This window comes from Dicentrarchus labrax, unplaced genomic scaffold (genome assembly GCF_905237075.1).
Source record: "Dicentrarchus labrax unplaced genomic scaffold, dlabrax2021, whole genome shotgun sequence".
Taxonomy (NCBI): domain Eukaryota; kingdom Metazoa; phylum Chordata; class Actinopteri; family Moronidae; genus Dicentrarchus; species Dicentrarchus labrax.
In genome coordinates this window covers 30,441,663-30,458,405 of record NW_026136711.1, presented here as the reverse complement: position 1 = coordinate 30,458,405, position 16,743 = coordinate 30,441,663, and the positions used below count along the sequence as shown (strand labels likewise).

Sequence of the window (16,743 nt, the reverse complement as noted above, 5' to 3'; positions counted from 1 at the left end):
CACAAACTGTGGTTTTTACATGTCTATTTGTTTACTGATTAAACAAACACGATACAACATGTTAATTAGAGTGTCTTTAGTGTTGGAAGGTGTATTCTTTTTTTTTTTTTTGGGACAGAGCCAGGCTAGCTGTTTCCCACTGCTTCCAGTCTTTATGGTAAACTAAGCTAGGCTCCAGATCCGTATCCAAAACTGAAATTGTTCGTATCAAGGAACAAAGACAATAAGCACGTTTCCACAAAATGTTTTGCGTTAAACATCCATCTCAATGCTAAGTAGAAAGCTGTTCCATATTTGGGGAGCTATAAATCATATCTGTGAACTGTCTCAAATGGGTTACAACACTAACAAAACACTTTTACGGTTACTGGAAGTTGTACTAGCTTACATTATGTTGCAACATAAAAAGTAAGCATTAATCAAACTATAATAAAGGGTAAGAAGAGAGTGCATGTTTACAGAATGACTGTTGCCAAATCACACAGCCAAATAATTAATGCCTTTATCAAAACAAGTTCATATGTTAGGAAAAAACTAGAATTTTAACAACATATCATGAGCCAGGCAGCGGTGAGTCAATGAAACCAGCTGTTCTGGGGGTTAGTCCAGTTAGAATGAAAACCAGAAGACTGTTGGACCAACATGAAGCAGGATTACAGATCACAATAATACAGAATCTCTGTACAATAAAATTACAATTACTGTTCACTTTACATATACAGTATTGGCTGTCAAGGGTCAAACTGTGCCTCTAACAGGCCTGGAGGTAGAGCTGCGTATTGAACCCCAATACTTGTTGGTAAAGACCAAATTGTGTCTGAGTATCAAAAACTCTCAAGCACTGAAAGTTGGCATCACAAATGTGGTCGGATTAATAATATTGAAAGTAAAATTTAATCAGATATATTTTATGGGGCTGATGATTGACAGTAAAGGGGGGGAGGGAGAGAGGGGATATGGGCTGCCAGAGAGCCCCGATAGTTCCCAATTCAAATCACAGTTTTTCCAGTTGTTGTAGACTGTATTTTATTTTGAGATTGTGTACGGCTTCTCGTGTTTAGACGACATTTAATGAAAAAAACATGTAAATTACTCAAAGTAAGGTATGGATCCTTACTGAAACTCAGCCATATAATCAAATAAAAGAATACCAACTTCGACCTGGAAGAAAGTTTTGACATATTTCTTGTGCATAAAATACAAAGGGACATGTAACATGTCTAAGAGAGCTCTCTAATCTGAACTTTCACTTATTTTTGGACTTACCATAAATTACAAAAGATTGCTTTTATTTTATTTTATTTTCACCTGACAGTGTTTCTTCCTCTGAGGCAGTTCTCTGATTGGTTGACAGTTAAAACCTGACAGTGATTTTTCTTCATTCTCTAATGTGTTGCATGTCTGACAGCTGCTTGAGGTCAGAGGAACTGTATGATTCCCCCTCAGTGAACTACTGAACGTGGCCCTCTGTCGCCCTCTGCTGAAAAAGAAATGATAGCACCATCGATCTTTGCTGGACTAAAAGTTTAGTCAGTAAATTGTGCATAAGCAAAGTGTGTGAATGCTTTAATGTGTTTTTATTCACACTACATCCAACATATGCAGGGCTCTTCTACACTGCTGTTGAGTTTAATCTACAGCTTTTACTAATACTTTTACAATCTTTTATTGAGATTTGAGTTTTTGGCTGGAGTTGATGACAACTGATATTGGACTTTTGAGGGTGATAACTGATATCTGTGATCATGAGTATATTGGCCCAGTTACTGGAACAGTTTACATAACGTATTACAAAGAGCAGAAAGAAAGGAGAATTTGTTTAGTTGATACTGGATTGGTACTGTGAGATGGAGATAAAGTTAGTTGAAAATGACATAAAGAAATCAAAGGAGAAGCTGGACGAACGGTTTATCAGTCTTGAGAAAATGAAAAAACTACAGTCCACAAACTTCAACTTGAGATTAGATTACATAAATATGGAAACTGGAAAAGGCAACATTTCCTGAAGACATTTAACTGATCTCACTTTAACTTAAGCATGGTGTCTCAATACATTCAAAAGGCTAAAAGCACCAATTAACCAACTCCATTTGTCAGGGGTGACAGAGGGAGGCAGCATTGTTACCAACCAACAGTGGGGTGTGAACCAGAAACCCTCTGTCTCTTCAGAAGGTTATTTGAAAAATGAAATGACTCACCTTGACCTCAGACAGCTGGAACTCCACCTGAAACACCAGTTCAGAGCAGTGACCTGATAAAAGGAACTTCTGGACCAGCTTACTGCCACCTAGCACACACACACACACACACACACACACACACACACACACACACCAGTATAAGTGCAATATAACATCATGAGGGACCCATACTCTGTGGAGTTTTCTTGTAAACAAACAAAAATGTGGTTTATACGTTGTAAACTCTAACATCCATATATTGTAGCAGTACTATTCTTCTCTGGTGCATTAACTGTTCAGTCATAGTGAAATGATGTGAAACCAATAGGATGTGATTTCACTGCCACAGGGTACCTTTAAAATCAAATTTTTAAGGTTGCAGGTACAGATTATTTTGATCTATTAGTTGGTTATTTGCCTGATTTTGATGACTCACTTAATTTATAAAATGTCAGATATGTCAGATAAAACAGAGATATGTGTGGATTCAGACGGTGCTGTGATCTTACCGCTTTGGAGAGTCTTTTTGGTGCAGCTGTTCAGACTGATGCCATTCATCTGAGTCTGCCGCTTCAGGTCCTCCTCCAACTCCTCCACCTCCTCCTTCAGCTTGGACAGCACCTTCTCCTTCCCTCCTCCTTGTCTCTGTCCACACACATACGACCTGTGGAGACGCCCCAACACACTGATCATTTACTGTCGTGACAGTTCAGCACGTCTGTTTACGGTTTTCTAGTTTTTAGTTTAAGTTCAACAGGAAAAACGACATTTTAAGAGGTAAAGTTGAACGTTACAGAATGAAAATGCTACAGGATGAACACTGAAAGAAGTCGCGCTAGAGATTTAAGAATGAATGTTGAATGAAAAATGAAACTCACATGGCATTCTGCATTTGTCCTCGGAGGTTAAACGTTATGTCCTTGTGGTTTTCCTGCTGTTGGCACTGCAACGCTGAAACTTCAGCCTGGAGACGCTCGATCTGAGCCTCCAGCACCCTCACCTCCTCGATGTTCTCTTCACTCATCTCCTCCATCCTGAAGCACAAACACTGACTTCAATAAAATAAATAAACATTTGGAAGTTTCAATGGGTGAAGAGGGCAGCAAAGGTTACATTATTCTGTTGTCTTATTGAATACATTGATACTTGATCTCTTGCTTTTATTATATTTAGTGGAGAGGTAATCCAAAAGTAACAGAAAGTAATCAAGTTACGTTACTTTAATATTGTGATTCTTGGATTAGGTTACTGACAACCTTTTTTTACAGTTAGTTAACATAAACAAGCATTAAAAGAAGGACTGCACGATATGGTAAAAACATCATATTGCGATTATTTTTGACAGATATTACGATATGGTTCACGATAAGTGTGGGGATTATAATTTTTGCATCACAAATGTAATTTGCAACAAAAAAAACTATTAAATTAAAGATTTGCCGACCAGGACATATTTGCAGCACTACAGTACTTCATTATAATGCGGTTTTCAAAACATTGAAGCTTGTGGGATTTGCATATTGCACTTATATTTCCATATTTCTATTAACTGTGCAGCACTAAGGTTGTGATATTACTCTGGTAGATAAACTTATAGAGAGGCCGTTTTTTTTATATTATAACATCCCCTCAAAGCGCTTAAATTGTTAAAGAAATATGTTGTCAAAAGCGTCAACTTGAGTTCACTTATTAACAGTAAACAACTTAGTAACATCGCTAGTTAAAATAACGTTAACTTAATTAATTAAAATGACTTTTAGCACAAACATTACACTAGCTGGGTGAAGTCAGACGAGCTGTCATGTCTAATAAAGTAAACTTACCGTATTCGACTACGTTAAAATATCTAATTATTTAATAAAAGTTACTTTAAAGTACTAAAACCACTCGTATAAAAGAGTTTTATTCGTTTAATAGTAAAAACAAAACACGTTTCTTCACCTCTCTCGTTTCTTCTCCATGACAACCAAAACAGTTCAGAGCTTCGCGCCCTCTGGACTGTACCACTTTCTCTACGTGTCAGAGGGGGGAGGACAACCGTTTATGTGAGAAGGGGTCAGACGATGTTCCTCTCTGTGGATACAAGTGCCGCAAATGTTTTTAGAAATGTGCTCAAAAGTATACAGTAGCGCTTTATCAGAGCTAAGAGGCACTAAATAAAATTCTGTCTGAGTTGGAAATTGTGAGAGTCACCTCAATGGTCTGTCCCACACGTTAGAAATCGTGTTTTTAAGGTAATCAGAAGAAAATAAATGTAATTTATCCATTGATTAGCCGTCATAATTAAACATTCTCATCGATAAAAGGCATTATTCCTTTCTTTTGTGTTTGTCTAAAGCGGTTGTTGAATCTCACCCGTAATTAAACCGGAGCGGAACGCTTCAGCATCTACGGAAACAACAGCGGAAGGGAAAGTCGGACACAGCAGCCACAACCCCGGACGGAGTTAACGGTAACACAAGCTGGATACATGTGAGGTAAACATTTGTTGGTTTTTTTCTGTCTGTAGAAATTAAACCGGTAGTTTAATCCCGGTAACTCTTTCAGCTCCGTTATAAGTTAAACATTATGTCCGTTTTGTTTTATTTACTCATATTTTACTTTACTGAAATCTTCTCACATTAGATTATATATTATATCACATTATATCCAACGAGCTGGAGGTAAAGTACTCTAACAGCAATATACCCTACCTACATTAAGGTTGTAATGTTCAGTTTTTGTTTTTATTTATTTATTAATTCTTTGGTAATTTAAGAGATGTCGTTTAATCAACACTTACAAAGGTTTTATAGATATAAAGAGTGCAGATCTCTTCTACCTGATAGAGAGTAAACCTACACTCCTGTGCAAGTTTCAATGATGATTCCTGAAGCTGTCACCAGTTAGGAATCTCTGTAATACAAAAAAAAAAAAACCCTGAATAAATTAATGACTCCTGGACTTTTGTTGGGTTTTTTTGTCCAAACACCTAAAATTAGAATCAGGTTTTCACCCAATATTCTGCAAAACTGCCCCATTAAACATAGTTAGGGAACAGAAGTACTGCAAAAGCCCAGAACCTATAAAATATTTAGAATATATCTGTTTTAAAATGTCTTTGGTGTCTAAAACAAAGAAGAGGAAATGTGACAAAGGTTGAAGTTGAAGTAAAGTTAAATGTCAAAGTTAGATATGACAGTTAATCTATTATCTAAATTATCATGGAGTAAATTTTCTGGTCGATCAACTAATCATTGATGAATCAAACAGTTGTGGCACTGCTGAGGAGCAGATACTGCAGCACTGATGCATGATCTTCTGACGACCGGACGGAAGAGGAAGATTTCCTTCATTACAGGATAGAGTTAGATGGCTGACCCTGGTGTTTGTTGTCTGTGCAGTGACCGTGTTGTCGTTGATACGGAGCGATGCGGCGGCTGTACATCGGCGGGTTGAGCCACACGGTGACCCAGAAAGATCTGAAGGATCGATTCGGAAAGTTTGGAGATGTGGAGGACGTGGAGCTCCGGACCAGGAGGGACGAGGAGGGTGAGGAATCCAACACGCACTCATGAGACATGAGTTTTATTTAAATGTGACAATCCAAATTACTATTATCATTGTGTAGTGAACAGAAACATCTTTAGGCAGATTTTCTAGAATCTGTTGTTGTGAGATCCTCTTCGGTGACTCTGCATGTGTTCTGACTCTTGTTGTTCTCCTGCAGGTATTCCTTACAAAACCTTCGGCTACATTAACATCAACATTTCAGACGCAGACCTGAAGAAATGTGAGTGAACTGAGCTGCTCCAACAGCTTCCTAATGTTCTGTGTAACTGATGTTCATTCAGACTGCGAGTGGGACTCCTCCGCTGTCAAACCGCAACAACACTCGAGCTGAACACGTCATTTGTTGTCATTAAGCCTTCAAGTCTAACTTACACCAGAGCTCGTTTTGAATCGATGTGTGTCCTCTGCAGGTTTGACGGTGTTGAACAAATCCAAATGGAAAGGAGGAACTCTGCAGATTGAAACAGCCAAGGAGAGTTTCCTGCACAGGTACAGTCACGTTCACCTCAACATGAAAGTCTTTGGACAGTCGAATATGAACACATTAAACATTGCTATAGAGCGAGAGGAAGTTGACATATTAGGGCTGCAGCTAACAGTTATTTTCTTTTCTGACTCTTCTTCAGATTATGTTCTTGATTAATAGATAAATTGTTTTCTGTTTAAGTTCTGGGCTCTTCACATTCAAACACATTCTTGTGATTCTTGAGGGAGTGGCTCTTTACAGCATGTACGGAAAATATTCCACTTTCTTGATCCACGCACGGATCAATGATAGATCGTTTAAGTTTGTGGTATTTGTGTGTTAGACTGGCTGAGGAGCGACAGGAGGCAGAGGAGCAGCGCCTCCAGCAGCCTGCAGCTGAGGATACGAGACAGAAGATGCTGGATTCCCTCAGCGGAGCCGGCGTGGAAAACTTCACCATGAAGGCTGCGGTGCCCGGGACCGAAATACCAGGACACAAGGTCGAGTAATATAGTCGTCTGCCGCCTCCTGTTTGAATGTGTGTGTGTGTGTGTGTGTGTGTGTGTGTGTGTGTGTGTGTGTGTGTGTGGCTGATACAATATTAGTATTTGAAAGTAAAGCCAGTGCTCTCTGATGGACAAATTATGTAATGGAGACAATGTTTTCTTAATGACCTCAAACATACCTTTGGCATTTCTTGATAAATTCAGTGTAATATACATTCTCGCAGCACTAATCCGTCATTTGGTTGAGTCATAATCAACAATCTGCTAACAATATTAAACAATAAAAGTTCTGGTTCTCTCCACTATTAGAGAACTAATCATCTGTATGTGACGAGCAGCATCAGGAGAGGTGTTGACTGTCTTCTGGGTGCTCTGGTTTCAGGACTGGGTGGTCAGTAAATTCGGACGAGTCCTCCCCGTCATGCAGCTCCGGTGTAAGAAAGGCAGCAAAGCTCGAACCCTGAAGTACGACCCGTCCAAATACAGCCACAACATCCGCAAGCTGGACCGAACCGCCGCCGCAGACGAGCCCACACCTGTCACCCAGCTCACCTGGGAGGTACCGGGAGGGGATGATGACATCAGCAAGAAGAGGCGCGGAGAGTTTCCTCCTTTTGAGCCTTCAAGACCCAAGAAGAGTCGGACAGATACGGTCAACTCCCAGAATGATTTGGGCAGAACCAGGTAACTTAAAGGTTCCTGCTGGTTTCTGTAACTTCCCACTTTCCGAGGCCCGGTTTCCTCCCAATTTCCTAGTAGTATGTAGAATTCTCTGGAATTTGGTTCCTTGGATTCTCAAAGTTTACTGATCTTTAGCATTCCTAAAGGTTTTTACAGGTTAACCTTGTTGGATTCTGGGATTCCCAAAACTTTGCACTGGTTTCTGAGCTCTTCAGAATCCCTGCTGGTTTCTAGGATTTCATATTTTTCTCAGGGATTCTCAAAAGTTCCAACTAGCTCGTGGGGTTATAAAAGAATATAAAATTTCCTACAAATTTCTTGGATTTCCTAAACCACCTAGTGATTTCTGGGATTCTCTGTCCCAGTTAGTTCCTGACATTCCATATTTTCTTAAGTTCTTTTCAAAGGTGCCTGCTTGTTTACTGGATTCCCAAATGTTCCTTTCTGTTATCTGTAATCCCTGCTGGTTTCAGGTATTGCACATTTCCAAATCTGTTTTTGGAATTCTTATCAGTCCTTACTCAATACCCAGAAGGTATTCCTGATTTCAGTTTACCAAAAGGTCCACCTTGTTTCTGGGATTCTCAGTTTCTACTGGTTTGTTTAATTCCCAAATGCTCCCACTGATTACTTTGATAGACGTTTGAAGTGGTTTCTATGATTCTCAAGATCAAAAATGTTACATTTAATACAGAAACTTATGAATTTCTTTGGTTTTTGATTCATCAGACCCAAATATTTTTGTGTATATTTAGTTGAAGATGGGGAAAATCCAGCATAATTACCAGAGACGTTGACTCGAGTCTAGAATTTGGTGACTTTTACGTGTGTTTTTTAGGTAAATTCCTGATTACTTTGTCTGTATTTCTAATTTGAAGTTCCTTTTTAAATTTGAACAATTCTTTTTAAAATCAAAATTAAACACTGTCATCTCCTCCCTGTTGTCCTCTTCTTAGACTTAAGCAGACTGTTGTCTCTGTCGATCACACTGAGGCTCATCAGTTCACCAACGGAAATGAACGACCGACCAACCACAGACCGGCTCAGAGGAGAAGGGCTGACAGCGATATTGATTCAGACGAGGAAATCTGCAGAATAGTAGCATCTCAGAACACCTCCCACGCTGCACTGGGGCAGGAAGAGGACGAGGATAACCTGGAAGTGGTCGGACTCGACTACTTGGTGAAGTCCGGACGTTCCCGTCAGCACCAGAAAGGTAACTGAGACTGGACAGGTACAACTAGTTATAGAAGCTGTAGAATATATTTCCTATTAAGTATTTTTAATTCTGTTGGCTTTCTCTAATCTAAAGCTTTCGAACAATACAGTACAGCTGTGATAAGCTAATATTGGCCTATATATCATCCAGGTTGATTTATTGATCTATCTGCAATAATAACCAGTAAGAATTATGTGTAGGACAATGAAAATAAGCTCATAGAATAAGAACTTAAAATCAGATTTAGTGCCTGAAGCTCAGGATGTATCCAGTGATCAGACAAACGCTCCTTTTGTTTGTTTGCTGTAAATATGTCGCTTTTGGATTGCAGATGATGAAGAAGAGAACGACTACGACTCGGCGGACACGGATGAACTCCTCGCCTCCAAGAAACCGCCTCCTCCACCGCGGGAGAGACTGACTCCCCCCACTGCAGAGCACCAGTCAGGAAACGACACAGACCGGAAGAGGAAGAGAAAGACAAAGACGAAAAGTAAAGCTGAAGAGGAAGAGGAGGATTCAGAGGATGAAGAGCACCTCACCTCCAGGAAACCCTCCTCCACACTGCCCAGGGGTTCTCAAAGCCAAAGTAAGAAGAAGACAGCCCTTCCTGTTGAAAAATCAGATTCAGAATCAGATAGTGATGAGGATGATGACGGTGATGAAGACGAGGAGGAGTTAGAATCAGCCGATTCCAGTTCAGATTCTGACTATGACGCCATGTTTTCCAACGTCACCCGTCTGGAGATCTCCCTGGCGGATCTGCAGAAGCTAGCTGAAGAATCCCAGCAGGCCTCAACAACCGAGGAAGAAACTAAGCTCACGTCCGCTCTGGCTGAACGACCGACGCCAAAGAAAGGCACCACGCCGGAGGAGATCCTCGCCGCCCTCATGGAGGACGACAGCAGCGAGGACGAACAGAAGAAAAAGAAGAAAAAGAAGAAAAGAAAAGTCGTCACGTCAACGCTGCCGGCATTCCAGGGTACGAGAGCAGTGAACGAGGGATTAGAGACGGAGGAGAGTCAGAGGAGCCGGAAAGAGGAAGAGGAGGAGGAGGAGGAGGGAAGTGAGGTTAAAAAACAGAAGCTGGACTCTGAAGCTCCTCAGCTGAACCACAAAGCAACAGACAGCAAAAGCAGCAGGACTCTGAGTGCACAGAAACACACAGAAAGAGAGGAGACCTCAGAGAGCAGCGAGGACGAAGAAGATGAAGAAGATGATGAGGAGGAGGAGGAGGAAGAAGATGAGGAAGAGGGGGAAGAGGAGGGTAAAAAGGAGGCGGCGGTGAAAAACGTGGCTGCTACTGCTAAAGTTACAGTTAAAGCTGAGACTGATTCCTCCTCTAGCAGCGCTGATGATGATGATGATGATGAGGAGGAGGAGGAGGAGGAGGAGGAGGAAAGGATGAAGCCCAATCAGACTGTTCCTACAGCTAAAGCTTCAGCAATGGCTTTACCTTCATCCTCCAGCTCCTCCACTGCTAAAGATGCTGTGAAAGCAGCACCTCGCCCTGCTCCTCACAGCGAGTCCTCTTCCAGTGAGTCCTCTTCCAGTGAGGAGGAGGAGGAGGAGGAGGAAGAGGAAGAAAAGCGGGCTCCTCCTCGAGTGCCGTTAGGAGCTAAGGAGGAAGAGGAGCGGCAGAGGCAGGCCAACTTGAGAAGGCTTGCTGCCGTCCAGCAGAGACAGAAGGAGGCTGAAGAGCACAAGAAGCTGATCCAGGGAGCTTTAGCCAAGCTGGTGAGTGCAGAATGTGTTCAGTGTTTGTGGGGATCAGATCAGACTGTCAGTGTTTGGGAAGAGAAGACATTGTGTCCATTCCTCTCTCCTTGAAACGGCTGTTTGAGGTTACACTAGGTTCAGTTTTGAGGGCTGTGGGGTCTGGATTGTGCCAACGGAACAATGTTAGACTTTGACTATGTTTAATTATCATAAATGAATAACTGACACATTATTGTATATAACCTTTATTTAACTAGGAACTGACTTTTCAAATAAATTGGAAGAAACAAATCAGATTTATTAGGTTTGCATTAGAATGATTCATTAAAACCTCTCATTGGCCAGTTGTTATGTGTTGACAGGGGATCAACCAGAGATCTCTGTGTGTGTCACATTTCTTTTAGCTCTACTGACTACTTGTTAGTACTTGTTGTCACGTACGGCTCCATCTGCAGTCGTGTTTAACACAGAATATGAATCTGCTTTAGGACGCTCCAACTGCAGGAGCAGGGAAACACATCGTCTTTGGCTCTGATGATGACGAGGATGACGAAGAGGAGCAGCAGACGACCTCAGAGGTCACAACGTCAAAGAAGACGCTGTTCGAGGACAGCCAATCAGAGGACGAGGCCACAGGTGACAAAGCATCAGCCAATCGGAACGGCACAATGAAAGAAAAGGTGAGGAAGAGTTACTAATCAATTATATATTATATATCAGTTAGTCTACCTGTGAATGTATGTAACTACCTGCATTTACTCATTATTATTATTATTATTATTATTATTATTATTATGAATAGATGGAAGATTTTTATGGATGATGTTTGTGTGTGTGGGGTCAGGTGCGTCTGAAGCCATCAGTTCCTCAGCTGTTCAACGGCAGTGAGGAGGAGGAGGAGGAGGAGGATAACGAAGAGGAGGATGGCAGCAGGTTTGACATCAGGCCTCAGTTTGAAGGTCGAGCAGGAGAGAAGGTGAGAAAAGGAGTTCACACAGTGCTGCTCTGTACATTGTTTTATAATTATATATATTAATGTGTAACATTCAAATCCACGATTCCCACCATTTAAAGTCTGGATCACATCGTGTCCCAAGGACGAAAGAAAAGAGCCTCACGTTGTGTAGAACTGAAATGATTTGACCTTTAAGAAAAAGCTAAAGGTGCTTAAAGTCAGAGGATCAGCAAAGTCACCAGAGTTCATTCTGTGGAAACTGTACATGTCTGAAGATATCGTGATGGAGGAGCTGAGCGCTGTGATTGGACGCCTGCCTGCCTCTGATGTTTGTTTGTTTGTGTGTTTGTTTGTGGTGTTTCCAGCTGATGGCGCTGCAGTCTCGCTTCGGGACAGACGAGCGTTTCCGGCTGGACTCACGCTTCCTGGAGGACGACGAGGACAAAGAGGAGGAGTCAGGTGAGGCTGTGGGTTGGTGGGGGGGTACTTCTTCAATTCTTTGGCGGAAGAAGATAGAATTGTCATTAAGCTGTAGGAGACAGGACTTTTTTTTGGGGATATTTTTATAAAGAATTCCTAACATACAGACAGCTCTTGTTTTAACTTGTTGTTTTAACTACAATGGTTAATTTTCAGGACACATTTTTTCATGAATGGATGAATATAATTGTGCTTGTACGTTTCACTCACACAACTTACATTTGTATTTATCTCATTACAAAGCACGTATAGTTACATTCACATCCTCTTTGCCTGTCTGTGTGAGTTGCTCTTTGTGGTGTACGCTGTGTTTTGTCCTGCTGGATGTTTTTTAAGTTCTTGCACTGAAATGAAACCTGTGAGAATCTCTTCCTGACAAATAAGGCGACTGTTTGTGATTCAGAGAGAAAGATGAGCGTGACGGAGGATGACGAGACTCTGGAGGAGGAGAGGAAGAAGAACCTGTCCATCCTGCAGAGCGTCCTTGGGAGCAGCCAACAAACCTGCAGCAGCAAGCCAGCCAGCAAGGCCAAGACCTTCAGGTCAGCCTCACACTCTCACAAATGCACAGAGTCTAGACCGTAGCCACTTCTGAACTGGAACACATAATAAATAAATAAATAAATAAAGAATAATAATCAAATGTGTGTGTTTGTGTGTGTTTGCAGAGACGTCTCAGCGCTGCATTATGACCCCAGCAGAGAGGAACACGCTGCGTTTGAGACCAAAACCAATGAAATCAAAGAAAGGTACGAACGCGGAAAACTATGAATGCACCGATCCAATCTGTTGAGTCGGTTTCAGCATCAATACTGAACTTATTCACCAGATAAGACTTGACAATGCACATTAAAGGTTAAGACAATGTTCAATTCTTTTTGTTGTGAACAAATTCCATGAAAAGTACGTCTCTCAAAACGTTCCACTCAGCCCCAAACCCACTGAATTATACTCAAGATGTAAACCTTTAAAAGGTCTAATTTTTTTTTCTAAAACTACCTTTTAGAAACATTACTGAAATATATATGCTATTTTTTTCAGTCGTATTTAATTTAATTTTTTTAATTTTTTCATTTTATTTTTAGTTTTTTACATTTCTTTTGTGCAGAATGAATTGCCAAAAACTATTCTAACTCTATTAAACACAATAAGTGCCAGAAAAGTAAAGCTTTCTGAATATGCAAGCCACTGTATACAGAGAACAGGATGGGACCCAGGATTGAGCCTTGTGGCACACCACATATTAACAGGGCTGATGAAGAAACATTATCATTGATAGTGATACAGTATTTTCAGTTCAGATTTAAACCCACTCATATGTTCTAGATATCCCAACCTACATTATAAAGAATATACTGATGTGCATTGTATCATACTCAGTTGGATTTAAAGTCTTCAGATAGAAGAATCACTGAAGTACCAATGAAAATGTTCTCAAGCTTCATCCTGACCACATTATCAGCTCACGTGATCTTTTGTCTTCACAGCAAGGCGGCCAGGAGGAAGAAGAGGGAAGAGGCTCAGAAGCTTCCGGAGGTTTCTAAGGAGATTTACTACGATGTGTCTGGTGATCTAAAGGCCGTGTTCGGTCAGACTAAAGATGACGACACCGGAGGACAAGAGAAGGCGAACTGGGACCAAGAAGGGGAAGAGGAGAAAGCGGAGGAAGGAGGGAAGGATGAAGAGCCGACCCCGCTGTCGTCTCTCCTCTCAGCTGATCCCGGCGCAGAGAAAGAGGAGTCGTCTGGGTTCAAGTTCTCCTTCTTTGAAGACGACACAGAAACAGGAAGTAAAGAGACGGGTGAGTCAGATCTCCGATATTTAACTGAGTGTCAAAAGGAAGATTTGTTTTCTCCCAGTTTTAAATCTTTACGTCTTCTCTCTCTGCCAGCAGAGTACAAGGTAGAGAGCATCCAGGCGCCAAAGGTGTCATGGCAACAAGACCCACGTTTCCATGACAGCAGCTCGGAGGACGAGGAGGAGGAGGAGGAAGAGCAGGAGGAAGATGAGGAGCAAAGCACCATCGTCGCTACCACAGAGTGAGATGAAGTTCTGTTAACTGGACCGTGTGTGTTTGTAAAGCCTCAGTTTGTTTGTTGTCTGACATCTAAAGTCAAAGAGTTTCGACAAACTGCGGAGTGTTTTCTCAAATAATTGATTTAATTGTTTTATCCATAAAATGTGAGAAAATAGTGAAAGTGGCATCCTCAGATTCCTTGTTTTATCAGAGAAAAAACAAATATTAAACATAATTAATTAAAGTATAACTTATAAAAAAGACCACAGTGAATCCTTTAAAAATGACTGAAACGATTAAACAATTATCAAAATAGTGGCCGATTTAATTTTGTGTTGATCGACAAATAGATTAATGAAATATTTGTTTGAGGATAAGTTGCCAAACATTCACTGGTTCTCGTTAAAATCTTTCTCTCCTTGAAGGTATTTGTGATGTCGCACTTTGTTTCTCATACATAACAAGTTGTGTTTGTCAGATTGTTTGAGAAACTTAAAAAACTTTCTGAAACTCAAATGTTTGTTTGAAGTGTACTGAGGCCTCAACACCAGAGCTGTGATTGTGTTGTTACAGAAGCGGACAGTTGTCATCTGAATGTGTGAATGATTGTGTTATCTGTTCACAGAGAGGAGACTCCTTCAAAACCGGCTCTGTTCTTCTTCTACCCTGAAGACAGCAGACTGACAGGTAGGATGAGGATGTCTCTCCCTGCACCATTAGAGACCTCAGCCCTCAGGCCTGATGTCACACTGTGTGATTTGGTTCAAATAGTCAAAAACACTTTTCCTTGAGCTCTGTGGAAGGAGAACTCAAAAGGAGCGCTGCAAAGAGAATCCGACTGCGCTATACTGTACTTTTTTTGTAACCAACTTTGTTAATAACGCATAGAAGAATCACACCTCCTTAGGAAGGGATGTTTCCAGTTTATAAAAAGGGTACATTTAACCATCAATTACTCACAACAAAATAGATATTGTTGAAAATGAAACAAAAGTTTAAGCAACAATTAAATTAAAAAGAAAAAAGGAAATTAAGCAACGGACCAGAGTGAATTACACTTAGATATAAGTGTATAAAGTTTTCTGGTTTCCTATTTGATATTTTTTATACATTTAAGTAGAGAAAATTAATGTTTTAGTGCATTCCACAATGGGGAAAACGATATATACATATATAGTATTTATGTTATGATGAAATAGTATGTTCCTCGAGGGAAACATGAAAATGTTTTGGGTGTTTTTAGCTGCAGGTTAAAATCTGAAATATATTTTAGTGATGTTTGTGAAACCAACGTGTTGAACTGTTTCTGTAAGTTGATGAGGCGTTGTTCTTGTATGTGATTTGAACCCTCTCTCTCTCTCTCTCTCTCTCTCTCTCTCTCTCTCTCTCTCTCCTCCCTCCATCAGAGGGTCCCCGGTTGTTCTGTCGTTCCTCTCAGCTGGAGGAGCAGAGGGAGGAGTGGGAGGAGAGGAGGAGCGCACTCAGACAGGTACACTAACTATCACTATACATTATCAGAACGAGTCTCATCATGCTTCCCTTTGTCAAGTACTAAACATGCTCCAGTAACAGTTGAGCTGGACTTCAGTCAACTTTCTCCGTACCTACTTACATACGCTTTGTGCTGGGCTTGTGACATATATGTGCTCACATCTTGAGTTAGCTAATGCCAGTTATTTTATCTTACTTTAACTTTTCCACAGGAGTACCGCAAGAAACACAAGGACGCCCGCAGGAAGCTGAAGTCCTCCCAGAAGAGCTGAGGATTGTGGGAAGTGAAGTCTCTGTGTTTCACTCACTGGTTTGGACTTCAGGACCAGGAACTGACAGATTGTTTCTCCCTCTTGGTGCCATTTTGTGCCTGATTTCAACGGTCAGCAGGCGGGAGAGACGCACACATCGAGTGAAAGTTCAAGATCGTCAGAAAATATCTGATTATTTTTTATTTGTAGTAAATGCTGAGAAATATTTTGTGGTCGGAGCTGGGTTTTCTCATCTGTTGCCATGGAAACGGTGCTGCAAATGAACTTCTGGATGGTCAGCAGCTAACCACAGCTACAGGGGACCAAACTCTGATATAAAAAAAATAAATAAATAAAAAACAACCCTGTTTCTGTCTCAGTTTTGGTGCTACAGCTGTCAGTCAGGAGTCAAACTAATGAGACTGAAGGTTTCAGTTTCTCTTTGCACTGTGAAATAAAGTGAAATGAGATTTTGTTTATTTGAATGTGAATTAGCTGTATTATGTCCGGCTATAAATCTAATGCAGTCTGAATACTACAAATCCTCCCTTCATTAAGCTCAGTTTTTAGAGGGGTTGGTTCAACTTTGTTCATTTTGGAGGCTGCAGTTTGTGTTGTGTTGTCTCTACCAGGGCTGAAACTGAAGGAAATTGTCACATTTGAGAAGCTCGAGGCATCAAACCTTTGACACTGACATGGTGTCAAACAAGACTATTAAAATGTTTGGCAATTCATTTTCTTTTGATCAACTAATCAATTACTCAGTGATATAAAAGGGATGTACAAAGTATAAATACTGAGGTTGTGGGTCCAAGCCACCACAATCACGTCTGCCTGTTATGTTGAATTTTTACCTAATTCATTGAAGTGTTCAAATGTTTTTATTTAAAAGTCTCTCCAGATTATCTGCTAAATGCTGTTTTCTGGAGCTTTCTCTACCAGTAATCACTGAAATTTAATGTATTTCTTAGTTTGATCTTAAATAGTTAAATCTAAGAATGTAGTGGACAATAATAATATATCAGCCCTATAAAACAAAATGAGGTCACATTACACATTCAGAAATAGTTATGTCATTGTCTGTGGCTTATTATAAGAGTCTCCACACACACACACACACACACACACACACACAGAGGATACTCTAAGTTTAGATGCCACACTTGGTGTCAGAAGAGACGTACCACTCCAGAAATAACCAGTAAGGGAAGATTAAAAAAAGATCT

General features: G+C 40.7%; 2 protein-coding genes across 5 annotated transcripts in view; one reads left to right on the top strand and one right to left on the bottom strand.

The window, feature by feature from the left end:
• Positions 1–4,253, bottom strand: part of cenpp (centromere protein P) — a 91,326-nt gene extending 87,073 nt beyond the window's left edge. Inside the window, exons 1-4 of one of the 3 annotated variants that reach the window (XM_051415608.1) lie at positions 4,122–4,253; positions 3,059–3,214; positions 2,690–2,844; positions 2,199–2,287 (exon numbers count right to left, since the gene is read on the bottom strand). In XM_051415608.1, the coding sequence (XP_051271568.1) occupies positions 2,199–2,287; positions 2,690–2,844; positions 3,059–3,214; positions 4,122–4,141 (420 nt within the window). In that variant the 5' untranslated portion in view covers positions 4,142–4,253. Of the gene's footprint in view, positions 1–2,198; positions 2,288–2,689; positions 2,845–3,058; positions 3,233–4,003 lie in introns of all 3 variants that reach the window. The other 2 variants (XM_051415607.1, XM_051415609.1) reach the window with 2 other exon arrangements.
• A 292-nt stretch (positions 4,254–4,545) lies between these two features.
• Positions 4,546–15,880, top strand: nol8 (nucleolar protein 8). Of its 2 annotated transcripts, none has more exons than XM_051415591.1 (18): positions 4,546–4,657; positions 5,564–5,711; positions 5,890–5,952; positions 6,143–6,221; positions 6,542–6,698; positions 7,087–7,388; positions 8,342–8,601; positions 8,936–10,341; positions 10,812–11,003; positions 11,168–11,299; positions 11,644–11,737; positions 12,162–12,300; positions 12,427–12,507; positions 13,246–13,559; positions 13,653–13,797; positions 14,401–14,462; positions 15,182–15,264; positions 15,479–15,880. In XM_051415591.1, exons 2-18 carry the CDS (start codon positions 5,591–5,593, stop codon positions 15,536–15,538), a joined length of 3,690 nt encoding a protein of 1,229 aa, XP_051271551.1. In that variant the 5' UTR covers positions 4,546–4,657; positions 5,564–5,590; the 3' UTR covers positions 15,539–15,880. The 2 variants fall into 2 exon arrangements, with proteins under 2 accessions (XP_051271551.1, XP_051271550.1); XM_051415590.1 differs by having other exon boundaries at positions 13,650–13,797.
• The last annotated feature ends 863 nt before the right edge of the window (positions 15,881–16,743 follow it).

What these genes read in the sequence shown, in the direction of transcription:
- nol8 (XM_051415590.1), top strand. Translation starts at nt 5,591, where the DNA reads ATGCGGCGGCTGTACATCGGCGGGTTGAGCCACACGGTGACCCAGAAA. An exon ending in GGACAAAGAGGAGGAGTCAG is followed by an intron (nt 11,738 to 12,161) that starts GTGAGGCTGTGG and finishes TTTGTGATTCAG; the next exon opens with AGAGAAAGATGAGCGTGACG. An exon ending in ACCAATGAAATCAAAGAAAG is followed by an intron (nt 12,508 to 13,245) that starts GTACGAACGCGG and finishes TTGTCTTCACAG; the next exon opens with CAAGGCGGCCAGGAGGAAGA.